The following is a 26,329-nucleotide window of genomic DNA, read 5'->3' as shown; positions in this document are numbered from 1 at the left end:
CCTTTGAATTTGGATTTCTGCATAATCCTATTCGATACTACTCTCTGGGGAGAAGAGCAGAAAAGAGAATTGCTGTCCTGTTCATCCTTGGGAAGTATATGAATGCATTTGATTTGCAGGAGTCTAAATTAAAAACACTCCTCCAGATGGCCATCTAGCCTCCATTGGAACACGTCCAATATTAAGGTTTCCGCCCCCCCCACACCCTCCAATATTAAATCAAAATTCCTGTAAGTTACAAGTCCATTTTCCATGCCCTGCATTCTGAACAAAAGGAAGAGAGGTTTTGACCTTCTTCTGTGTGATACTACATTTGAGGGGTGTATAGTCTTGTCTCTGCCTTCTTTCACCTTCTTTCTCAAGACTGAACATATTTAGCTCTTTTCAGTCTTTCAAAGGACTTAAATTTCTAATTCATCACTGCTCTTTTTGGAACATGCTCCAATTTCTCTGAATCCTCTTCTGATTCAACATGGATTCACTACCCTGGCAATTGCCTTCCCATTTATGATGCTCCGTTGTTGAAAATTCACTGGATTTGGGAATATAATAGCAGTTAGTTTTCAGTCACTCTAAGCCTGACAAAAGCAAGACTTTGCAATGGTGGCGAATATCTGTAGCTTGGGTGTAGGATGAGGGACGTGGTTTGTTCTCTAAGCCTGTGGGTTGTGTTACTAACTTAACAAATGCAGTTATTCACTTAACAATCGTGGCAAAAAAGGTTGTAAAATGGGGCAAAACTCACTTAACAACTATCTGACGTAACAGAAATGTTGGCCTAATCGTAGTCATAAAATCGAGGACTAGCTGTATATAAAGTCAGTTACAGGGGGCAATAGGTACATCCTTGGGAAACCTGAAAAACCAGGTTAAGGACATGTCGTCATGGAGAAAAATCTATCGTCGTGATCGCTAAGAGTTGAAAACAACTTAATGGCACATAATCATCAATCTAACAAAACCAAGAAATAAGTGGATGCTTATTATCCTCAGCTAACAGCCAAACACCATCTGGGGATAATGTCTAAACATCTGGAACTCTGAACAGATAATAATAATAATAATAATAATAATAATAATAATAATAATAATAATAATAATAATAATAATAGAAGAAGAAGAAGAAGAAGAAGAAGAAGAAGAAGAAGAAGAAGAAGAAGAAGAAGAAGAAGAAGAAGAAGAAGAAGAAGTTGAAGTTGGAAGGGACCTTGGAGGTCATCTAGTCCAACCCCCTGCTCAGGCAGGAAACCTTATACCATTTCAGGCAAACGGCTGTCCAGTCTCTTCTTAAAAACCTCCAGTGTTGGAGCATTCACCACTTCTGGAGGCAGGTTGTTCCACTGGTTAATTGTTCTAACTGTCAGGAAGTTTCTCCTTAGTTCTAGGTTGCTTCTCTCCTTGACTAGTTTCCATCCGTTGCTTCTTGTCTTGCTTTCAGGTGCTTTGGAGAATAGCTTGACTCCCTCTTCTTTGTGGTAGCCCCTGAGGTACTGGAACACTGCTATCATGTCACCCCTCACTCTTCTCTTTGTTAAACTACACATACCCAATTCCAGCAACCGTTCCCTATATGTTTTGGCCTCCAGCCCCCTAATCATCTTTGTTGCTCTTCTCTGTACCCTTTCTAGAGTCTCGACATCTTTTTTACATTGTGGTGACCAAAACTGGATGCAGTATTCCAGGTGTGGCCTTACCAAAGCATTGTAAAGTGGTATTAGTACTTCACTTGATCTTGATTCTATCCCTGTTAATGCAGCCTAGCACTGTGTTGGCGTTTTTGGCAGCTGCAGCACACTGCTGGCTCATATTGAAGTGATTGTCTACTAGGACTCCGAGATCCCTCTCACAGTTACTACTACTATACCACCTATACTATACCTGTGCATTTGATTTTTCCTGCCTAAATGTAGAACCTTACTTTTTTCACCATTGAATTTCATTTTGTTAGCTAGTGCCCAGTGTTCGAGTCTGTCCAGATCCTTCTGTATCTTAAGCCTATCTTCTGGAGTATTGGCTATTCCTGCCAGCTTGGTGTCGTCTGCAAATTTGATGAGTTCCCCATCTATCCCCTCATCCAAATCGTTAAGGAAGATGTTGAAGAGCACTGGGCCCAGAACAGAGCCCTGGGGCACCCCACTACACACTTCCTTCCATGTAGATGCAGTTCCATTGAGGACCACACGCTGAGTACGACCTGTCAGCCAGCTATGAATCCATCTGGTGGTGATGCTATCTAACCCACATTTTTCTATCTTATCAAGTAGTAGGTTGTGATCTACTTTATCAAACGCCTTACTGAAGTCCAAGTAAATTATATCCACAGCATTCCTCTGGTCCACTAATTTTGTCACTTGGTCAAAGAATGCAATAAGATTTGTCTGGCATGATCTGTTTTTGACAAACCCATGTTGGCTTTTAGTGATGACTTTGTTTGCATCAAGGTGTTCGCTGATTTGTTGTTTGATTATCTTTTCCAGAATCTTCCCAGATATTGAGGTCAGGCTGATAGGTCTGTAGTTTCCTGGATCTAGTTTTTTCCCTTTTTTGAAGATGGGAACTACATCAGCTCTCTTCCAGTCCTCTGGTAGTTCCCCAGTGCTCCAGGATCTTTGAAAAATATAGTTCAGTGGTTCTGAGATCACGTCTGCCAGTTCCTTGAGAACTTTGGGATGTAATCCATCTGGTACTGGTGATTTGAACTCGTCTAGGCTGGACAGGTGTTCACTTACCATTTTTTTGCCTATCTTAACTTGCGTTTCTATTCTGTTTTTTATGGCACTGGTTTGGGTAGGTTGGACTGTTTTTTCCCTTTGTGTAAAGACAGATGCAAAAAACGAGTTAAATAGTTCTGCTTTCTCCCTATTGCTTGTCACCTTCTTGCCACTTTCCCCCACTAATGGACCAATCATTTCCTTAACTTTTTTCTTGTTTTTTATATGTTGAAAGAAGCATTTTTTGTTATTTTTGACTTTGGTCGCAAGCCTTAGTTCATTTTGAGCCTTAGCTTTCCTCACTTCATCTTTGCAGGCACGGGCTATTTGCTGATATTCTGACTTAGTTATGTGCCCCTCTTTCCACTTCTTATACTTGTCCTTTTTATCTTTCAATTTATCAGAGAGTTCTTTATGCAGCCATGCTGGTTTCTTTTGAGAGCTGTTATTTTTCTTCTTTGTTGGTATTGTACTAGACTGGGCCTTTATTATCTCACTTTTCAAAATTTCCCAAGCTTCTTGAGTTGTTTTCCCCTTTAGGATTCTCATCCATGGGATTCTTCCCATGGTCACTCTAAGTTTATTGAAATTACCTCTTTTAAAGTCCAAGACTCTAGTTTGGCTGTGTTCTATTGCTTGTGCCTCCAGAATGTTGAATTCAATAATAATAGTAATAATAATAATAATAATAATAATAATAATAATAATAATAATAATAATAATAATAATAATAAGAAGAAGAAGAAGAAGAAGAAGAAGAAGAAGAAGAAGAAGTAGTAGTAGTAGTAGTTGTTGGAAGGTATCTTGGAGGTCATCTACTGTAGTCCAACCCTCTGCGCAGGAAACCCTGTACCATTTCAGACAAATGGCTGTCCAGTCTCTTCTTAAAAACTTCCAGTGTTGGAGTATTCACCACTTCTGGAGGCAGGTTGTTCCACTGGTTAATTGTTCTAACTGTCAGGAAGTTTCTCCTTAGTTCTAGGTTGCTTCTCTCCTTGACTAGTTTCCATCCGTTGCTTCTTGTCTTGCTTTCAGGTGCTTTGGAGAATAGCTTGACTCCCTCTTCTTTGTGACAGCCCCTGAGGTATTGGAACACTGCTATCATGTCACCCCTCACCCTTCTCTTCCTTAAACTACACATACCCAATTCCAGCAACCGTTCCCTATATATTTTAGCCTCCAGTCCCCCAATCATCTTTGTTGCTCTTCTCTGTACCCTTTCTAGTCTCAACATCTTTTTTACATCATGGTGACCAAAACTGGATGCAGTATTCTAGGTGTGGCCTTACCAAAGCATTGTAACGTAGTATTAGTACTTCACGTGATCTTGATTCTAACCCTCTGTTAATGCAGCCTAGCACTGTGTTGGCTTTTTTGGCAGCTGCAGCACACTGCTGGCTCATACTGAAGTGATTGTCTACTACAGACATGTCAAACACAAGGCCAGGGGGCCAGATCCGGTCCGCGAAGTGGTTTCATGTGGCCCGCGAAGCCATCCTGGAAACAATGAGGGAACGGCCCCCTCTGCCTTGGCCCTGGCCCAGAGACCATCCTCCTGCCAGAGACCCTCAGATCTGTCCCACTCCTGCCCAGGCCCCCATAGGCACCCTTGATGCGAACGATGTAGAGCTGGCCATGCCCACCCTGTAGGCCATACGCACTCTAGCCATGCCCACCCAGTAGGCCACGCCCACCCTGGCCATACCCACCCAGCCCCCTGAGGGCAACCGTAATGCTGATGCGGCCCTCAATGAAATTGAGTTTGACACCCCTGGTCTACTAGGACACTGAGATGCCTCTCACTGTTACTACTATTGAGCAAGGTACCACCTATGCTATACCTGTGCATTTGATTTTTCCTGCCTAAATGTAGAACCTTACTTTTTTCACCACTGAATTTCATTTTGTTAGATAGCGCCCAGTGTTCGAGTCTGTCCAGATCCTCCTGTATTTTAAGCCTATCTTCTGGAGTATTGGCTATTGCTTGTGCTTCCAGAACTCAGTCCCTTTCTTGGATGGATGCAGACCATCTCTTTTGTACATTTTTTCATTGGACCAGCTACAGACATCGTGACTAATATAACCAAAGCCTTCTCCTTTACACCACTCCTTTAGCCACATATTAAATTCTGCTATACGTTGGCCTTTTCCATTTTGCTCCTTATACACTGGTAAAACCTCTGAAAAAGTAAGCCTACAGTCTATTCTGCTAAGTTCCTGCCCCAAGCTCTGGAAATCATTCTGGACAGAGAGCACATCTTTTTGGGACAGATCGTTAGTGCCAAGATGTACAATAGCCTCCACATCACAGTCCTTGCTGGCATTCTTGATTATTTTAGAACTACGCTTCTTGTCCCTACTGGCAGTAGCACCTGAAGACACCTGACCTCTTTCGAACCCTGTGTCCTTTCCTAAATTTACATCCCTTATAACTGAATCACCAACCAGAAGGTGGCTTCTCTTTTTGGATGCCTTTCTGTTCTTGCATGACTGGTAATACCAAATGTCCCTGTTGAAAACAAGTTTTTCATCTTGGACCACAATCCCCTGCTTACTTGAGTTATTATCACAGATACCTTTACCTGTCTCCTTAATGTCCCTATTAAGGTCAGAAAGGGCACTGTATCTGTTGTGCAGGGACACAGCGAAAGCTTTGTGTTTATGGTTCACAGATCTCACCCTACCAGATCCCACGGTTGTCCACACTGCCCTTCTCCTGCAGGATCTTTGCGTTAGAGGGGGCTGATAGCGCAGAGGCTCAATAGGGTAGAAGGGCTGAACTGGACACCTAATTTCTGCCTAAGAGCACAGATTACAGACCCTTGATAAATAATCTGTCCTTGTAGACTAGTGAGACCCTAGATAAATAATCTGTCCTTGTAGACTAGTGACTAGTCCTCGACTTATGACCACAATTGAGCCCAACATTTCTGTTGCTGAATGAGACATTGAGTTTTGCCCATTTAATGACCTTTCTCAAAACAATTGTTAATTGAATCATTGCAGTTGTTAAGTTACTAAAATGTTGTTAAGTGACTCTGGCTTCCCCATTATCTTTGTTTGTCAGAAGGTCACAAAAGGGGATCACATGATCCTGGGACATTGCAACTGTCATAAATATGAGTCAGTTGCCAAGCATAGGAATTTTGATCATGTGACCACAGGGTTGCTGCAACGACCATAAGTATGAAAAACAGTCATAGATCATTTTTCAGTGCTGTTGTAATTTAGAACAGTCACTAAACAAACTGCTGTAAGTTGAGGACTATCTGTATTGGATCGTATCCTGAGATGAAAATTCTTCAATTTATTGATTTCAGCACTGCTCAAGTCCAGGTAGCTGCCAATATAAGGAAAGCAAATTAAAATATGCAATGGAATAAACTCATAAAGTGGCAAATGCAGACAACCCATCCCGAAGCCTATGCAACAAATGCCAGCTAAACAACATTCTAGCAATTGGGGGGGGGGAAGAGAGAGAGAGAGAGAGAGACATTCCTACATCCGGGAATTGCAGCCTCTCCTTTTGCAATACACGTGAATAAAAACACGTGTTTTCCTTACGTGCAAGTTAACGCATTGCAAAATCGAGGGAATTTATTTTATTTTTTTTAAAAAATCTCGGTGAGGCGTGTGCTTGAGCCTCGTTATTAATGCTGCCGGTTGTTTCCTTAACGCGATTTTCTTTTACATGGAAAGGAGGCCTCCCAAGGTGAGTTTTGTCTCAGCGTGTCCACATTTTAATTTTCGTTTCCAGCCTCCGCCCGATCTCCAATCTATTGGCAGCCCTCTTTCTTCGCCATGCATTATGGGAACATTCTTTTCTTTGGCGCCAAGGCAGCCCTTCGCGCGTTGCACTCTGGGATTACTCACCCTCCTTCTTTGTGCAACTCCTTATAAAAGCCGGATCTTCTTCGCGCGCACCTTTAACGGTTCGTGGCCCCTAGAGACTAACGGAAGTCCTCGGCCACGAGGCCTATTTGAAATCAGGTGTTTTCTTTCAAATAAAGGCCCAGAGAGTAACTTAAAAACGCCTCATGTCACGCCGGCGCATATCGAACGGCGCCCCGTATTCGATAATAACTTTGGAAAGAAACCTTTGTGGAAAGAAGGGGGGGGAAAGAAAAACTGGAGAATGGCGCATGCGCCTTACGAAGGGCGGGAAGGCTGCGCTCCGCTTTTCCCCCCCTTCGGAGTGCGTGACGTCAAGGGCGCGGAAGGATCCTTGCGCAGGGCAAGTAGAGCGCATGAGCGGACGGCCATTTTGTGGCAGCTGAGGGAGTCGAAGCGGCGCCGCTCCTGTCGATGCCCGTTGGCCTCGCCCGCTTTCTTCCCTTTTCTCTCCTTCTTTCCTTCGGTTGGATCGGATCGTTGCCGATTTCTTCTTCTTTTTTTTCTTAAAAAAATATATATATATATATCCTCTTTTCTTTCCCCCTCCCCCCTCGCTGCTTCTCGGGCTCCTTCCCGCCTCTTCTCTCACACACCGACCAACCCCAACCGCAGCCATTGCTGACCTCGCCATGTCTGGTGGCGGCGTGATCCGCGGCCCGGCCGGGAACAACGACTGCCGCATTTACGTGGGCAACCTGCCTCCGGACATCCGCACCAAGGACATCGAGGACGTGTTTTACAAGTACGGAGCCATTCGGGATATCGATCTGAAGAACCGCCGCGGGGGGCCGCCGTTCGCCTTCGTCGAGTTCGAGGACCCCAGGTCAGTGGCGGGGACGGGACGGGGCCCTCGCGCTGGGAAAAGCGCCCCTGTGGGGGCAGAGATTCCCCCACACACACACGAAAGGCCACGGGAGCGTCTTTAGGCCAGGCCGGCCGGACCCAGAGCCTCTGAAGTCCCAACTCCCATCATCCTCGCCTCACACGGCTCGGGACGATGGAAGTGACGGGAAGGGGGGGCACAGGGCGAGGTTAATCGATCGCGGTACAGCCGCTCCGATCGGCGTCTCCGCCGATCGTCGTTGCGATATGGTGGAAGAAAAATGAACATTTGAAATCAAAAGGCGGGGTGCATCGGGAGGCTTTCAACGGTTCCTGCCCTATAATGAACCCTGGGCGCTCATAAGGACCGGTTGGGAAGAGGTTGGCTCAACTCCTAGGGTGGCGAAGTGAAAAGAAGGGCCGGTGGAGACGGGATAGCTGTGTGTCCCAATATTTGAGGGGCTGCCACAGAGAAGAGGGGGGGGGGGTTCAACCTATTCTCCAAAGCACCAGAAAGGCAGGACAAGAAGCAACGGATGGAAACTGATCAAGGATAAAGGAAAATAAATAAAGGTTATTCTTTTATAAATGGTACCAAATGTAACACCAAATGTAACCCCAATGAATTGTATCAAATGTAACACTAAGATGTGGGGGCCATCTATTTCCTGCTTAGACAGAGAATTCACACGTGGTAATCAACAAAACTCTTTTGAAATGTTAAAAAGGATACTCACCTCAAGAAGGTGAGTAAAACAAGATAGTGTAGCCACGGATGTAAGGAAGTTGTTACAATAAGTATTTTGGAAGTAAAGGTTCAAAGAAGATCTTTTTGACTTCAAAGACTGACTTAAGTTTCTGAAGGGGGGGCATGTATCGAGAAAAGAAAGTATAAATACTTGCTTTGAAACTTGCTCAGGGCGCTCTTTGAACCCAATCCAACTTGGGAAGGGTCTAAGAGGCCGCGTTTGCAAACGCTTTCTTTCTTTATTATTTTCTTTATTATTTTCAATTTCTTTTCAATAAATCTTTGTTTTTGTTAACCAGACTTGTCTTTGAGTTGTGAGTATCAAATTTTGGGTTTTTAAATCTCACAAGGAGAAAAGCAACCTTTACAAGGGGTGACATGATAGCAGTGTTCCAGTATCTCAGGGGCTGCCCCAAAGAAGAGGGAGTCAAGCTATTTTCCAAAGCACCTGAAGGCAGGACAAGAAGCAACGGATGGAAACTAATCAAGGAGAAAAGCAACCTTAGAACTAAGGAGAAACTTCCTGACAGTTAGAACAATTAACCAGTGGAACAACCTGCCTCCAGAAGCTGTAGATGCTCCAACACTGGAAGTTTTTAAGAAGAGACTGGACAGCCATTTGTCTGAAATGGTATAGGGTTTCCTTCCTGAGCAGAGGGTTGGACTAGAAGACCTCCAAGGTCCCTTCCAACTCTTACTCTATTTCATTCCCGTGCATGTACAACATGATGCTGTTTTCTATGTCCCTTTGCACCACAATCCTGCTTTGTGGTTATCCCGAGGAAGGTCAGATTGGTGGTTGGTGGGGTCAGAACATGGGAGGATGGGAAGTTGGTTCCTGTCTTAATGGGAAAAATATCTATGGAAGATCTTTTGTGAGGCCATGAAGCTGTAAATGTAGAAAGTAAAAGCCATTTGGAAGCTTTTCTATGGGAGCTTCTGGTATAGATTGCTTTCCCTCTGCAGTATTTGTGCCTTAATTGGATATGTCCCAAAGGTGCTTTTTTTTTCAAAAAAAAAAAAGCAACTGAACTTGGTTTTTCCTTGAAGATGTTTTGCTTCTCATTCAAGAAGCTTCTTGGATATGAAGCAAAACATCTTCAAGGACAAACAATAGTACAATTGCCGTTTGGAAAAAAAAAAGCACCTTTGGGACCACAGCTATGACCTGGAGGACCGAGAATCTCTATACACATTTAACAGGATCTACTTTGCAGGATCCGTCTTGCAAAAATTGAGAAAAGGATCAAATTCAAGAATGTTGATATCAGGCCTGTGCAAGGTGAAGTGGAATCTGCCAAGTTTTGGGAATGTTTATTGGAGTCGAAAAGCTAATTTCAAAACCAGTGGCATAACATAATTTATAGTTCTTGTAATGGTGCTTTCAGCTAGGCCACTTTAAAATAGTTCATTTTGTAGCTAAGAGTGAAAGCTACATTGCTAGTTTTGGAATAAATACAAAATACCAGTTTTACTTGAGTGTTGGGCATAGCTTTTTTTAAAGTGATACACCCTTCCTGCTTATTCTGAGGAGACAGCTTCTGTAACTTGACAGTGTATATATGCTTAAAGGTCCTGGTCCATTATTTAGCAGTGAATTTGCCCATATATTTGTGCATTCATTGCTGTTAAAAGCCAGATTCTAAATTGACATTTGAATAAGTAGCTCTTTTTTTTTACAAATTAAAAGGCCACTTTTTCCTTTTAATTAATGAACATTCAGAAGGGAAAAATGAAAACTAAGAAAATGGAAAATACAGTAGTAAGCTTCTATATTGATACTCACTGTGCAGGTAATATTTTAATTCACCTTTGTTCCCAAAATATATGCATTCAAATTTTTTTCCCTCTTGGAATCTAAAATTTCTTAACTACCTTGTTTTGTATGTTATTCTTCTCAGTTTCAACAAACAGCATTGCTTTTTATGCATATACTAAAAAAGTAATGCATTACTTTGTAGAGTTGTGCTGCAATGTCAGCAGTGTTAGAATATTGCTTAACTTACTTACAGAACAATGTGTGTAGTTATAATGCTGTTGGAACAAAGTCTTTTCCTTTTATAGATCAAAGACAAAGGCTAGCTTCCTGCTTGAAATGTATTCCTGGAAGGCCTGTGAGGCAGCTGTCAATCAGGAACCTTGTATTTAAGATCAGTGTGTTTTTCTTTTTCCTATTCTTGCAGGGATGCAGAAGATGCAGTGTACGGACGGGATGGATATGATTATGATGGGTATCGTCTACGGGTGGAGTTCCCTAGAAGTGGTCGTGGCACTGGCAGAGGAGGAGGAGGCGGTGGAGGTGGTGGGGCCCCAAGGGGCAGATATGGACCCCCATCGAGGCGTTCTGAGTACAGAGTGATAGTGTCAGGTAAGTTTTTCCCCTTGGGCTAAAACAAATTTCATCTTTGAAAATGATTTGACTGGTTAACAATTGAATAAAATTGTTGATGGACTATATTTATCTAAGTCAGGGGTATCAAACTCAATTTCATTGAGGGCCGCATCAGCATTGCGGTTGCCCTCAGGGGGCCGAGTAGGTATGGCCAGGGTGGGCGTGGCTAGAGTGCGTATGGCCTACTGGGTGGGCATTGCCAGCTCTACATCGTTCGCATCAAGGGTGCCTATGTGGGCCTGGGCAGGAGTGGGACAGATCTGAGGGTCTCTGGCAGGAGGAGGGTCTCTGGGCCAGGGCCAAGGCAGTGGGGGCCGCTCCCTCACTCTTTCCAGGCCACATGAAACCACTTCGCAGGCCGGATCTGGCCCCCGGGCCTTGTGTTTGATCTAAGTTATCTTTCAGTTTTCTGGGTAATTAGCTCATGATTTGGCATCTTTCAAATCTGTACATTGTTCCACACTTCCCCTCAAAATACTAGATTTTCTGGTTTAATCAAGATAAGTGCATACTTTAAATAACTATGCTTTGCCACTGATTATTTGTACTGCAAATAATCATGTTGATATACAGCATCCTGTTGAGATGAAACCATTTAAAGTTTATGTTTCTGTGGCATGTGGGCCCTTCAAAACTACTAACAATGAAAAGCAATAATTAAAATTTATGAAAGAAAATGTAGATAATTGATCGTGTAATTTTACTGGTGAATCAACTGCATTTCTAGACAAGGTAGATTGCTGTAAATAATAATAGGGCTAAGATAACTTTCTGGTCCAAAGAATTCTACAACTGAGAGGGAGCCCATGAGGGAGGGCTTTTCTTTTCCCCTGTGCCTTTCAGTCTTTGGTTGCACTTCAGTTGTAAGATAAAAGAATGCTTTAGCCCAGGGCTAGGCAACCTCGGCTCTTTTATGACTCATGGACTTCAACTCCCAGAATTCCTGAGCCAGCTTGGCTGGCTCAGGAATTCTGGAAGTTGAAGTCCATGAGTCATAAAAGAGCCGAGGTTGCCTAGCCCTGCTTTAGCCACTGGATTTTGGAGACAGAGAAATTGGTTTTGGAGGAGGTTGTTAAAATATTTTATGTGAAACCCCTTTGGGCTTCCAGAATAAGCACCCACATGCTTTAAACTGAGTTGAGAATCACAGTCTAGAGCAGACATGTCAAACACAAGGCCCAGGGGCCAGATCCAGCCCGCGAAGTGGTTTCATGCGGCCCGCGAAGCCATCCTGGAAACAGTGAGGGAACGGCCCCCACTGCCTTGGCCCTGGCCCAGAGACCCTCAGATCTGTCCCACTCCTGCCCAGGCTCCCATAGGCACCCTTGATGTGAACGATGTAGAGCTGGCCATGCCCACCCAGTAGGCCATACGCACTCTAGCCACGCCCACCCAGTAGGCCACGCCCACCCAGGCCACACCCACCCGGCCCTTTGAGGGCAACCGCAATGCTGATGCGGCCCTCAATGAAATTGAGTTTGACACCCCTGGTCTAGAGTTTAAAATAACAAAGAAGGAAGCACTCATTTGCATTCTGACTAGTTATAGTTTCTGTAGACTCTTCAAAGCAGTTCTTAAACAGCATGCATTACCATACTTCAATTTATTTTTTTAACTAAATGCAAAAAAGAAGAGGAAAAAGATTTATAAAATTTGTACCGTGTTTTCCCGAAAATAAGACCAGGTCTTATTCTCTCCCCCCCCCTCCAAAAGAGGCACCAGGTCTTATTTTAGGGAAATGTCTTACCTCCGGCACTGACAGCCCCGCCTGTCCACTTCTTTTTGGGGGCTGAAGGAGCAGCTTCATTCTGCAGCTGCATTCCAACCTGCATTATGCAGTCAGGCCTTTCCAGAAGGCCTGTGTAGCCAAGTACCGAGCTATGGATTGAATCTATAGCTCTGTCCTCTACTGCAGAGGTCTTGCTGAACCAAGCTATGGATTCAATCCATAGCTCGGTTCTTGGCTGCAGAAGACACAGAAGTGGGCCGGCGAGGAAAGGCCTGGCTGCAAGGTAAGTGAGTGTGGGGTTTGTGGGGCAGATCCACACCCACACCCCCGCCCTAGCTTCATTTTTAAGTGTGCCTTGCCCCAAAACTAGGATTGTCAGCTTGTCACTTTTTAAACAATTCATAGATACAGGTAGTCCTTGACTTTTGATCACAATTGGGACCAGAATCTCAGTTGAGTGAAATGGTTATTAAAAGAGACCTGTGACTGCTTTGCTCAACGATTGCAAACTCCACAGCAGGTATCCCTCTACTCAGGACCTAGAACTCCTCCCTGCCAGGGTTTTGGCTCATCATCTCTGGAGGTTGGCTGAGAGAGCTGCCTGCTGAAGGATTTCAGCTCTATGCCTACTTGGATTGATGAAATCCTCCAGCAGGCAGCCCTCAGAGATCAGAAGGAGTTCTCTTGGCAGCTGCAGCAGCTTGAAACCTTCCTTGCTAGCTTTCCCAATGACTTTCTGTGGAAACCAGCAAAGACGATGATAAATGAGGATCAACTAGATTGTGATCACATGACCGCGAGGTGGGGCATTTTGCAGCATTTGGATGTTCTTTACAGGCTGTAAAGCACCCTTTATAAGGCCATTATTTATTCAAACTTCTTGAAACGGTCAAAAGTCAAAGTAATAATTTGAAGGAGTATGGGTTTAAAACCGTGATTAATATATGAAATGACTAATTTCCAGTGTGCACAGGACTAAGTTGAGTGAGGAATGCCTCCATTTCTCTAGCAATAACTTTACAACTGTCTCTTGTTCAGGACTGCCTCCCAGTGGAAGCTGGCAGGATTTAAAGGATCACATGCGTGAAGCAGGTGATGTATGTTATGCTGATGTTTTCCGAGATGGAACTGGTGTCGTGGAGTTTGTTCGGAAAGAAGATATGACCTACGCAGTGCGAAAACTGGATAACACTAAGTTTAGATCTCACGAGGTAGGTTTTTCCACTTAATATTTTAGCAAGAATTGGATACAGAGGGTTGGATTTGGATGCAGTAAAACTGAAGGTAAGGAAGTGCTTTCTGTTTATAGTATTTAAAAATGTAGAAAGGGCTAGTTGGGTGTCATGTTTAAGTAATGTATGGGAGAAGTAATGCAACTTTTCTTGTTAAAAAAAAATCTTCAGTCTATCAGCATGCCTGCAAAGACTGCTTAAAAACTTAGACCTTTCAATCGAAAGTTGTGTCTATTTGATAGGGAGAAACTGCCTACATCCGTGTTAAAGTTGATGGCCCAAGAAGTCCGAGTTACGGAAGATCTCGTTCCCGCAGCCGTAGTCGTAGCAGAAGCCGTAGCCGAAGCAACAGCAGAAGTCGCAGTTATTCCCCGAGACGAAGCAGAGGATCTCCACGCTACTCTCCCCGTCACAGCAGATCACGTTCTCGTACATAAATGATCTTTAATAGTGCTCCTTTTTGTAGAATTTCTCCATGTTGTATGCAGTTTTCCTTTGCCCATATATAGTCCATTCTTTTAGGGGGGGGGGGAGAACAGAACTGAAACTGTTTTACTGAAAATTGGCTAAAGTGTTGAATTGCAGTTTTGTATGATACCCCTAGTGAGTATTTGTTCTTTGACATCACATTCCCCTGCATCTTTCATAAATTGTATTTTAACATGTCCTAGTCAGGGTTCTTTCTAGCTAGTTTGCTGCCCACTCTCTCTCTTCCAACTGTGATATTGCTGTATAAAATGTCTTTGTTCAGCTATGGTTTATACAAGCTTGGGATGTTGGGGTTTAAATTGTCTCTTTTGGGGGAGCTTACATTTTTATCTTGCCTTTTCATGTGTCTTTCTGTAGACATATCTGAAGAGATGGATTAAGAATGCTTTGGATTAAAGGATTGTGGAGCACATGTCAATCATTTTAGGATTGTCAAAAGGAGGATTGAGGAGGATCAGATCAAAAATGGAGGCAATGGTATGACTCCAAGTGCTATTGTCACAGATTAAATTGGCAGTATTGACCTTATACAGAGAGAGCAGTGAAATAGGCACGCCTGTTCTCTATTGTTCCACTCATTTTCTAGTCAGCTGAAGTTTTCTGACTACCATCACGACAATTGTGGCTTAGCTGGATCCATGTGGGATGGTGGGGGTGTACTGTGTCAGTTGATTACAGGTGTTGCCCATTTTTATCCTTGTAACATGCAGGTTTTTCAGACATGGAAGTATAATCTCAATACTGCTAAAATCTGCATGTCCTCTGTGTGACTGATAGAGCATTGCTGTTTCATCTTAAATGTAATGGAATGGAAGCAGTGGGGGGGGCACACTGGGGATTTCTTTCAGTTTTCCCTCTTCCCCTGCAAGATAAATCAGAACTGACTGATAACTTCAGTTAATCTTGTTACTTTTTAGACTGAGTAATGAGCTTTTAGTTTAGGCCTTGATAGTTCTAGCAGCAGGATTTGGCAACTTCATAACACTTTTTTTCAACCACAAAACCTGTAATGCACATAGAGTAATTGAAATGTTGAAATTATCAGTTATCCTTTGTAAATATTAGAATGTTTCTTCCAAATGATTAACACTGCTAAAATTTGAGCTTCACAATACAAAAGTTTGTCTTGGGGAACTGATAGTTATCAATGCCTGTTTTTTTTATTATTCAGTGGCAGACATAACTGATCATTCCCCAGAATCCTATTTTTCATTACGGTATCTAACTTTTTGCCTCCTCTTTTTTGGTTTTGCTGGTTATAAAGGTTTGGATTGGAGAGGGCTCACTGGATCCCAATCCTTGGAGCTGGATCATTGGATTCAAATCATAATGTGGATAGGATAGGGAGGATCAATTTCAAGGATTCATGGAGCGGGATCAGATTACCAGGAACATAGGAGTGGATTCCTGCCCCAACCAAACCGCACTCGTATGGAGTTTTATTCAACTCAATTGGCTATTCCAAAGATTTTTTTTTCCTATTTTTGACGATTGGAGCCCATCCATAAGATGCACGATGGAGTTTTCATATTTTTTTTTGTAAAAGGAGCAAAGCAAGGACCTGGAGAGGTACGCTGGAGCATTCTCCTTGGAAGGATTCAGCACAAGTAGATGGTAAATGTTAAAGGGGAAAAAAGGGGGGTTGTTTATAAATGTTAAACCAATAAGTCATTTACCTAAATTTAACAACGCAAAGAAATTGGAGTCTTTAAGATTAAGTAGGCTTTAAATTGGCTATTGCCTTTTTCTTTTTGACAAATAAAATTTTATAAAAAAAGTGCATGGTGGTTTTGTTGTATTAAATAATGCCCAGATATGTTGTTCTTCTGCTATGATGAATTCACTTAAGTTCCTCTTGATTCTTGGCCTGGTAACTGACTGGGCTTCTTCATCTTATACTCTTTGGCCCGTTCATATGCATTGCGGCACTGGTAGTAGCCTGGGCACAAATAAGCCCCGATGAAAAGGTGTGAGAATGGAAGATAATAAACATCCTGGAGCTTGCATGGTCAGGCACATGGAAGGAAACCTTTGGCTGCTCTAGCATGAGGCATAGCCGAGGGTTTGTGCAACTTGGTGAGAGCAGAATATGGATGATCAGGTAAGAACTACAGAATTCTGTATCAGGTAGGACTGGTCAATAAACAAACTGCTTTAGCTTCACATGGATAATCCTTGAGGTATGAAGTGCCTGTAGTTCTGTAATCTTACATTCTTGCACAGTTTTTAAAGTTAACAGTTGGCTCGATTAAAAATTAGTGGAATTTCCTAAGGGGTTATTGAAAGTACTCAGTCAGGGCCCATCCTCTCAGCAAGCCCTGGTTTCCATCTTGGTGCCACATTAGTAAAAAGATCTCACAATGGTAGCATGGAAATGGTTTTCTATTGCTGCTTTTCTAATACAATCTACAGCCCCAGTTTTCCCAGGCTGCCCAGAGTTAATGGGAATTGGGTGGCATATACATCTAATACAGTGGTACCTCAGTACTTACCATTAATTGGTCTTGGATGCATGATGAGTACCAAATTTTCCCCATAAGGAATAATGTGAGCCACAAGGCAGCTGACTCCCACAGATGCTACCTTGTCGGTTGGGCACCAAACAAACGAGTACCGGGACAAAAATTTTGTGTCAAAACGCATTTAAGTGCCAAATTTGATAAGTCTCATAGCAGTTGCAGTACCACAGTAAATTGACTCCTGTCAAAGATCTTGGCAACCTGGCTGCACTTCACTTCCAACCCCAGAAAAAGCCAGGGTGTAAAATAGTCTAGGATTCATTATGCCTCTGTGGGAACAAGGACATTAATCTTGGAGATGCTTCTTAAAGGTATGATAGAATTGATTTTGCACTTGCACAAATCATTTTAGGGTTATATGATATATAAGGGATATGCCCTAACCCTTATTTAGGGATGTGTCCTATATTAGATACTAAGGCTTCCTTTCTAGATTCTTCTCAAAAAGATAAAATAACAGTCCTTACAGAAAAGGTATGAAAGCCCACCAGCTGTAAAAAGTATTGGATCAGTTGACAAGCATTTAAGTAGCATTTTGGGGGGGAATAACAAGCAGTTGATTCTAACTGCATATGCAGATAGTCCTGGACTTAACAACCATTTGTTTAGAGACCATTTGAAGCTACAATGGCACTGAAAAAGGTGACAAGTAGTCCCCTGACTTAATAACTGCTACAGCATCCTCATGATGAAAATTGAGCTTGGCAACCAGCGTTTATTTGCTGACTTCCCTACGTGTAACTTTTCCAAGCAAAGTCAGTGGAGGAAGTGGGATTCTCTTTAACTGCAGCCATTTGCTTAACCATGGCAGAAACAGTCATAAAATTGGGCCTGGCTCACCTTTAACAACTGCTTTGCTTAGCAGTGTAAATTCTGGGCCTAATTGTAAGTCAAGAACTACCTATACCTTACATTTCAGATGCATGTTCTAGTTACCTAGGGATCATCGGATGCTGGTCAAGGTTGGTTACCGTTAAACTGATTTAAATATAAGCTCAAAAAGATTGAAGTAACACTAAAAACATCTCTTAAGAGAATGGGGAGCAAATAGGATATTTGAAGTGTTTAAAAGTATTGAGTCTCTCCTTAGGCAGATCCGAAAGACTAGCAAGACAAAATTCTTCAGCAGCCAATGATACATTATTTTCCCTATTAAGTTTTCTGTTTAATGATGTCTTGAACTTGATTATTGGGTAAGGATCCCTACTCAGTCATGAATCCTGCTGGTTATCATGGGCTGCTAAGTTTGCATTCCTCCTGGAACTATTAGAGTTGACAAGAAGAAACACTTCTCATATGTTTATGATGCTATACAGATAGTCCTTATTTAGCAACTACAATTGGGACCGACAACCTGGTCATTAAGTGAAGTCACTAGGTGAAACTGCAACTAATCTTTGGTTTTCCTTTGCTTTACAGACCTGCGATAGTCATAAATGTGAGGATTGGTTTTTACTTTTTTATCACTGTCATATAACTAAACAGTTATTAAATGAGGCAGTTGCCTTTTTTGGTATAATTATTTATTTATTTTTGGGACTTATATGCCGCCCTATCTCCCGAAGGACTCAGGGCGGCTAACAACAATACAAAAATTAAAAAAGAATTAAATAACAGCCCCAAAATAACAGTGGCAACTGTTAAATTAGGGCGATCTGTACTTGTTCCAGCTGAAGGGATCCTGTCCCCCCTTGAGCATGCGCCACATTACTTGAAATTTTGATAGCTTCAAGTTCCTCATATTAATCAGACTTAAGGACTTCAGATTTAAAGTCTTAAGTTTCTTCACAAAAATTGAAAATAAGCTTTTGAGTAACTGCTGCGTAAAAGGCTGCAGAGCTGTATAGCGACATTCTAGTGAAAACAGCTCTTGCTTGTTTACTGAAGGTTCAAGAAGCGCAATAATGAGATAATCCCTTAGATGTAGCAGGGGAAAGTTAGTAAATCAGACCTGTAATTAAGATTGTGATTTGTTTTTGTAAACACCTGGTTCTATAGCTTCAGGCTAAAGGTTTTCAGCCTATATAAGCTCTGGGCAGGCACCTAGGCTGATGCTCATAATGATGAAAATGATAGCTGTGTATAATTGCCCTGTGATCACGTTACTAAATTTGGTGGGGGGGGGGTTCTTTTCCTTTTGGTATATGCACCTGTGCAATGGAAAAATAAGACCTCTGAGGCAAAGTAACCTCTAGACCAGGTGTGCTTTACCTGGGGCCCAAGTGCTGCATGCAGTCTTGGATAGCTAGTAATGTGGCCCCACAAGATTGTAAAAAATAGATTAAAAATGAAATTTGTTGTTTATATACATTGTGTTATAGATTTCATGTATGGCCCAGGCAAGCCAAAAAGTGGGACACCCATACTCTAGAGACTAACATAGTCTAGAATATGGACCGCTACTGGGGAAGTATATATTTTCATTATATTTTCTTTTAGTCATATATTGCATAGATCAATGGTTTATGAAGCTTTGGAGGCAGCATCGAGAACTCTTATGCTGTTAGTTTTTAATTTAATAGCAGAGCGAAATTATCAAGTAAATCTCCTTTATTGCACAGTCACTTGTCAACGAGATGGGCAGCATACAAAGTTATTGAATAAATAGGAATGTGGACCTGTATTAAAGTGGGTTAAATGGCCTAGCATGTTCTTGCAGGGGAAAAATAATTTTCAGGTGTCAAATGATAAAACTAGAAAAACCAAAAACCTGATTCTAGGAAAATCATAGTTTTCCCAGTTCAGGGTTCGATTTTATAATACTCTGCAGTGCTAAAATGGAGGAAGAGGATAGTTGGCAAAAGTTTTTTTTTCTAATTTCAAACTTGATCTTGGAGGAAAAAATATAAACTTTTAACTTACATGGAACCTGATTAATTTGTTTTTTAATGTATTAAAAATTGCCATAGGCATTCCTAAAATATATCAGGAAAGAGACCAGTGCCTATCTCTTTGCCCTTTGCTCCTGATGAGCAAATAATATAATGAGTTTTCGATAGACAGTAAACTTTTATCTGTGAACCAGGTTAAAATCTAAAGTTTTGCCTTTAGAAAAAAAAAGGCCCACAACTGTTTCCTTTTGATAACAGTCCCCAGATAACATCCCTGTGGATGGCATGCTTGGGCTCAGATGTACATTACTTTAATGTATGCATATCAAAATCAATTGAAAAGTTGCCTATTTGCTGCTTTCCAAATGTTTGAGGCCTTGGAAAATTATTTGAGTCTGTGATTTAAATTAGCATATTCAAGTCACTATCCAGACTCTGCCCAAGCGTGAGTTGTGAAATATAGCATATTTGGGGGATTTTTTTTTTTAAAGGATATCTGACGCTGGCTTCTCAAGTGATGGGGCTTTGTCCCTTCTTTCAACTATTTGTAAATAGTCCGTATTCTGGCATTTTACTTAGTGCTTCAGCCTTGTATCAACGGTGAACAGCAATATTATCTTTATGAAGAAACTTGTTAATGTCACGAGTGGGCATGGTTTTTCATGCTTCAGAAATGGACTAGCAAATGTGGTCTCTTTCCACAGGGTGGCCACTGAAGGACGAGAATCTGGCTGTTTCTTCCACATGAGCCCTTTCAGCTCTTATTACATGATGGCTACATGGAATAACACCAGACGGCTGTCTCATTTCTCTAGCTGCTGCTCCCTTCTCATCCAGCCACTAGAACAGATAAAGCAAAAAAAAAAAAAAGTTCTGATTTTTTTTAAAAAAGAAATTTGGTAGAAAAGCAAGCATGCAAATTAGAAATCTTCAAACCTGCTTAAAGTGGGAAAATTTTCCAGCCCATATCTTGCTTGCTAGTAAACATTTCCACGTATTCTCTTTTTCAAATCACTTGCAGCGTAATTAATGTGAAGTGAGAGAAAAGGGAACGATGGGCTAGCTAGTATATGAGCTATAGCAAATATTTCCCAGATTCTGCTTCACATATTGTAGAAAGTGCTTCCTGTGGTTTATTTCTGCCATCTGTAATCTGGATTGCCTTAGATCTTCGAATGTTCCTGTCTTTTGCCTTGTTTATTGGAGATTTCCTGATAATCGGTCTTTCCAATGCTCCTTTATCTTGCTTGTCAAAGATCTGAAGGATCAGTTATCCTCAGTCTTTGGGATTGTGGTGCATTACCTGAATCAGTCCTGAATTGTCCAAACTGGATGTTGGAAATTTTTTAGTGGAAATAGTTTTCTCTTGTCACATTACAAATGCATTTTAATAAATGTCTTAGAAGAAAATTGACTAAACAATCCAGCTAAAGTAAATTGGCAAGAGTTTACGGAACATACGTGTTCATCTGACAAGATGAAACCCCTGACCTCGGTTGAGTCTCGTGAGATTTTTGAGACAAAAGTGGAAGTAAACTCAGCTGGTGAAGTTTGAAAGGGCAAATTATGACAATCTTGCTATAAAGGCGTTTTTAATTAAGTCTTGGGAAAATCAGAATTTCAACCATGGGTTGTGATTCCCACAGTGTGAAATGGGATAGGCAACTTTTAAGACTTACGTGGACTTCGAGATGTCTATTGTTAATCTGCTTAACGTGCTGTTTTTTTTTCCTCCCCTTCCTCCATGTTACCGTTCAGAAAACTTTGAAAATAACCAGGAAAAACCAGGAAGTGAAAACTGAGCTCCCTGGCCGCTCTTAGGTTGCATATCATTCCTGTTAACTGATGGCTGGTGCATGGAGACGTGGACCTCTGCTAGTGGGTGATTTGCACTTGGAGCCAGGAGAGGATTCCAAAAGACAAACCTTCCGCCTTTACATTCCCTTGCAGAACGGTTCAGCCCGGCAGAGGAGGAGGAGGAGGAGTCCAGTTTTTTTTTAATTGGTGGGAAACATTAGGGTAACATTTCTGCAACAACACTGCCAGCGTGTTTTCAAGAACCCGCCTTCTCCCAAGAGGTGGTTATGTAGGCATTGCCATAGTTCAAGGACTGTAACTCTTGAACCTTTGCTGGACAAAAGATGGGGTTGGGGGCCTTGGCCAGGTTAATGAATATCTTAAAATGCAGTTGCCCTCAACATCCATAGAGAAAGACCTGGCGTTATTGTGGTTGGTTGTTTTGTGGATCGGCCTGGGATGATCCACGGGCCAAGTGCCTATCAACTTAAGCTCTAAATACATTGGTACCGTAACGGGTCCAGAAAAGCTGCACATCTCTAGTGATAGCATCTAGCAACTGTTCAAACCATTAACCTGATGTGCAGCTGTGGTCAACATCTGGAGAGCATTAAATTTCAGTGGAACGAGGGAGGTATGTGCCAGTGGACGAGCTTTGCTGGAATCCATCAGCCTTCATCCATTTAAGGTAAAGTCTGCTTTGAGTTTGACTTCTAGGGATTTAACAGACTTGTCCGTGTTTTGACTTTCAAAATCTAGCCTGTAGGCTTCACACTTTCATTTCTATCCCAACTGTGAAGGAGGCCTGAGCCTGCTTAGCTTCTGAGCCAGTGAAAAGCCAGAGATGGGATGCCTTCTAATTTAAAAAAGAAAACTTGGGAATGCAGTGAAGCATTAGCTTCTAGCATCATTCTTATTGAACCAAGTGCTAAAGAGTGTCACAAATAAGCAGTTCATAGGAGTTGATGGCTGGCTGTAATACAGCACTTGGAAGTGAATCCAACTGCAAAAAAAGGATCACACTGAACTAAGTTGGTAGAGAAAATGCTAGGACCAGAGAAAAAAGAGACAAGTCCTCCAGTTTGCTTTTGGTGAATTGTTTTAAGGCTTGAATCAGAGGATTCTGTTTTGTAAATGAACATGCCTTTCAATAATTTCTGTAGAAGTCCAGTGACAGATTCTTGAAATTCCAGATTTGCCCAGCTATTTGCCTGTCTCCGCTTGTGAGAATTTCCCACTTCCCCCTTGACTTCTTATTGTTCTTCTCACCTCAAGAAAATTGGAAAATATGGTACACCGTAATTACTAAGCCTCTGTACATGATGGACTCCCAATGGATCTACAGCAAATGGATGAAGTTGGGGCTCCAGACACCAAATGTAGACTACAGTAGTTCAAGTGGCTTATTTCCGTTAACAGCAAATGGACTGGTTTATGTTCTGTGTGGAACAAGGCCTAAGTACATAATGGCTTTTAAATTGTATATGCTTTTAAAATATTTTAATATAAGGTCAGGATGGTGCCCCAATCTTCTTACAAGGAACACTGCCGCCTTTTAGGGAACCTAATTTCACTCTTTATTTTCCTTTTTGGGATATAACCCGGGCCCATCTCTAGAAAAGTGTAACTAAGGATAGGCATTTTCTTACCTGCGAGGTCAGATGGTCATTGTTTTCCTTTTTGAAGTCTAGCACTCCAGCTTGAGCAATGCCTTTGAGAAGTCTTCTCACCTGTTGTATTTTTTTTTCCTTAACATTCGGATTTTAGAACAGCTGAAAAGCAGAAGTGCAGAAACAGGAAAATATGGAAGGAAGTGTAATTTTGGCTGTGAAGTAGGGATGCATCCCTGCATAGTTAAGACACAGAAAAGATCCACTTTTTTTACAACCTAGTTGGGCTGACTTTTAACAGTTTCTGAATTTTAGCAGTTCTTTTAGTTGATTGGAGACAAGGTAATTGCATGTGTAAAGGCCTTCTCAAAAAAAAAAAACATTTGAAGGAAGCTTTTACTGGATCCTCTGTGCTGTATTAAAGTTTAAGCTTGATATTTTTCTTAAGCTTTATTCTGCCTGCGACTTATAATTTAGACCTAGAGAAATAATCTGCTTCTTTTTCTCAGTTCTGACATCCTCACTTAAACATTTTCCTTTAATGTGCAGCTTTAATTAGTACTGACAAGTCTTTGGTGAGATCATTCGTGGTTTTGGAGTTGGGTATCATCAGTATGCTGATGATACCCAACTTTTCATTTCGACCCCAAACCACCCCAGTGATGCCCTCGACGTGATGTCCCGGTGCCTGGAGGCGGTCCGGGTCTGGATGGGGAGGAACAGGCTTCGTCTCAACCCCGACAAGACGGAGTGGCTGTGCGTACCGGCATCCCGGGATATTCAGGATATCCCACCCCTCATTATGGGGGGTGAGTCATTACCTCCTGTAGATAGGGCTCGCAACTTGGGAGTCCTCCTAGATTCACAGCTCTCTTTAGAAGACCATATTGTAGCTGTAACTAGGGGGGCGTTCGCCTGGTGCGCCAGTTGCGGCCCTATCTAGACCGGGATGCCTTGCGCACGGTCACTCATGCGCTCGTGACCTCTCGTCTTGATTACTGCAACGCTCTCTACATGGGGCTACCCTTGAAGACCACTCGGAGGCTCCAGCTGGCACAGAATGCAGCCGCGAGAGTTGTGTCGGGGGTCTCCCGATACTCCCGTGTTACACCTTTGCTCCGCGAGCTGCATTGGTTGCCAGTTGTCTTCCGGGTGAGGTTCAAGGTGTTGGTAATGACCTACAAAGCCCTCCATGGCATGGGTCCAGAATACCTTGGGGAGCACCTGCAGCCGGCGTCAACTTCCCTCCGCCCTGTACGCTCCCACAGAGAGGGCCTCCTCAGGGTGCCGCCGGTCAAAGAATGCCGACTGGTGGCCCCCAGGGGGAGAGCATTCTCTGTGGGTGCACCGGACTTATGGAACCATCTTCCGGTAGAGCTCCGGATGGCGCCCGACCTCCGCTCCTTCCGGCGCGACCTTAAAACCCATCTCTTTAAGGTAGCGGGCCTGGCCTGATGGGATGGGGTGGGTTTGTTATTATGACTTTAATTTTAAATTTGTACTATTTGTACTATGGGCATTGTTTAATCATGTTTTAATAATTTTAACTTTTGTATTTGTCTTTTACGTATTGCCCTGTTAACCGCCCTGAGTCTCTTGAGAGAAGGGCGGTATATAAATTAAATAAATAAATAAATAAATAAATTTATACCTGCTTGAGGCAAGGAGTTTGACAGCAGTTGGAGAGCTGGAAAACTGAGCAAATACAGGAGTGCCTGCCCAATGAAATTGAGAGCAGTATATCTAGTTTGATGTACTGGAATCGAATCAGAATCAGAGGTGAAAGGGACCTTGGAGGTCTTTTAATCTTCTAGAATTAGAATTAGTCAATATCAGTTCCTCTGTTGTCTTTAGCCTGCCAGTCTGTAAATTAAATTGCAGAATAGGACTGTCAGTCAATGACCACAAACATGTTATACAGTACAAATGTTTCTGTAAAAGGCCTCACAAGTGTCAACAATAAAGAATAGGTTCATTTAGAAACATTGTGCTTGATTTGTGCTAGTTTTTATTTATTTATTTCCAGGGGTGCTTTAAGGTACAAAATCTCTACTACAACAGAACCATGACATTTCAAAATTGCTTTAGCAAATGATTCTGTTGCTGCTTTTAACCAGCATGAGTTTGCAACATCGGAGGAAATCACATTTTTGCGACTCTTGGGTGACTTTCAAAATCAGGGCAAGAGATTATTTTAAACCTCCACAAATTCAAAAGAACAGATTCACAAAAAATAACGTTTCCAACCCACTTCTCAAGGCAAAGAAATAAGCCCTACTGTGCCCCTAAGTATACTGTATCTTTAGGGATTTTGATTGCGAGCCTCTTGGCTGAAATGCATAAATAAAATTGCTGTTTGCATAAGTGCATCTGAACTTATTCCATCCTTGCCTTTTGTGTGTTTCTTTCCATCTGTAATCACAGTAATTTTCAGGCAATTCATAGAAATGACGCTATGAATGAATCATAATAACTTCTTCAGAATTGAGTTTGTGAATTTTAACTAGAGTGACTGTGCCAGCAGGAAGCCAATTCCCAACATGGGTTTTGAGAGTTCCCTATTAGGATCGGGGTGTCCAACTTTGGCAGGCTTAAGACCTGTGGACTTCAATTCCCAGAATTCCCCAGCCAGCATGGCTGGCTGGGGAATTCTGGGAGTTGAAGTCCACAGGTCTTAAAGTAGCCAAGGTTTAGACACCCCCTATCTTAGAATCTTTTTTTTTCTCATCTCGTTCATTTATACTGTTAAGGCAGGGGTCTTCAAACCTGGCCCTTTTATGACTTGTGCAAGCTGGCTGAGGAATTCTGGGAGTTGGAAGTCCACCAGTCATAAAAGGGCCAAGTTGGAAGACCCCTGTCTTAAAGAATGGGAGGTTGACATGTGCATCAGTTTAGCAACATAAATCGTGTGATTGAATTAGCCCCGATTCATGAGTGAACAGCTAGTGGAAGACAGAGAAAGAAATGGAGACTTTCCCAGCTATCCTTCATAGATTAACCTAAACATCTCTTGGAGGGGGTGGGGTTAGAATGGAATTGGCTGCAGCAGTGGGGCACACTGGATCTTGTTTTAGAAGATGCTGTTTCAGTGCAGGCCAAAGTATCAGGCTGTAGTACTCCTAACTCTGCTAGTATCTTTGTTGCTCAGAAATGAGCCCTGGGAATTGCGGGATATCTCAGCAGCTGCTCCCTGGTCCATTAAATGGATGCTACCACTGAGCTGCAGGTCTTCTGACCCTGAATTATTACAATCCTGTTTGAAGACGCTCCAAGCAGACTCCCAACAGTCAGCTGTGGGCGCACAACACAGTTAGCTTATTTATCAAGTCGGTCGGAACCATGACGTAAATCTCTTTTCCAAACCTGGGTAGTAGTTTCACCCGAGACAGGCCTGAGATGCTAAACCTCCAAGGTGGGGGCGGCAGGGGAAGGTTAAGGCTAACCAAGTGCATCTTACACAAATCCAGCTGTGAAGAATGCTTATGCAGAAAGACGGAAATTGATGTTTAGGTGAGTCGATGTAGCATACGTATTTAAGATGTTGCCCTACAAGGT

The 26,329-nt window shown here is 42.3% G+C and overlaps 1 protein-coding gene across 1 annotated transcript; it reads left to right on the top strand.

Moving 5' to 3' along the window:
• The first annotated feature begins 6,968 nt into the window (after positions 1-6,968).
• On the top strand, positions 6,969-25,138 carry SRSF1 (serine and arginine rich splicing factor 1). Its single transcript, XM_083379874.1, has 6 exons — positions 6,969-7,428; positions 10,359-10,543; positions 13,335-13,507; positions 13,771-13,957; positions 14,375-14,494; positions 15,282-25,138. Exons 1-5 carry the CDS (start codon positions 7,235-7,237, stop codon positions 14,395-14,397), a joined length of 762 nt encoding a protein of 253 aa, XP_083236000.1. The 5' UTR covers positions 6,969-7,234; the 3' UTR covers positions 14,398-14,494; positions 15,282-25,138.
• Positions 25,139-26,329: the final 1,191 nt, after the last annotated feature.

This window comes from Vipera ursinii (assembly GCF_947247035.1).
Source record: "Vipera ursinii genome assembly, chromosome: 1".
NCBI classification, from domain to species: domain Eukaryota; kingdom Metazoa; phylum Chordata; class Lepidosauria; order Squamata; family Viperidae; genus Vipera; species Vipera ursinii.
The sequence above is the reverse complement of the archived record's forward strand: the minus strand, read 5'-3'. Positions and strand labels throughout refer to the sequence as shown.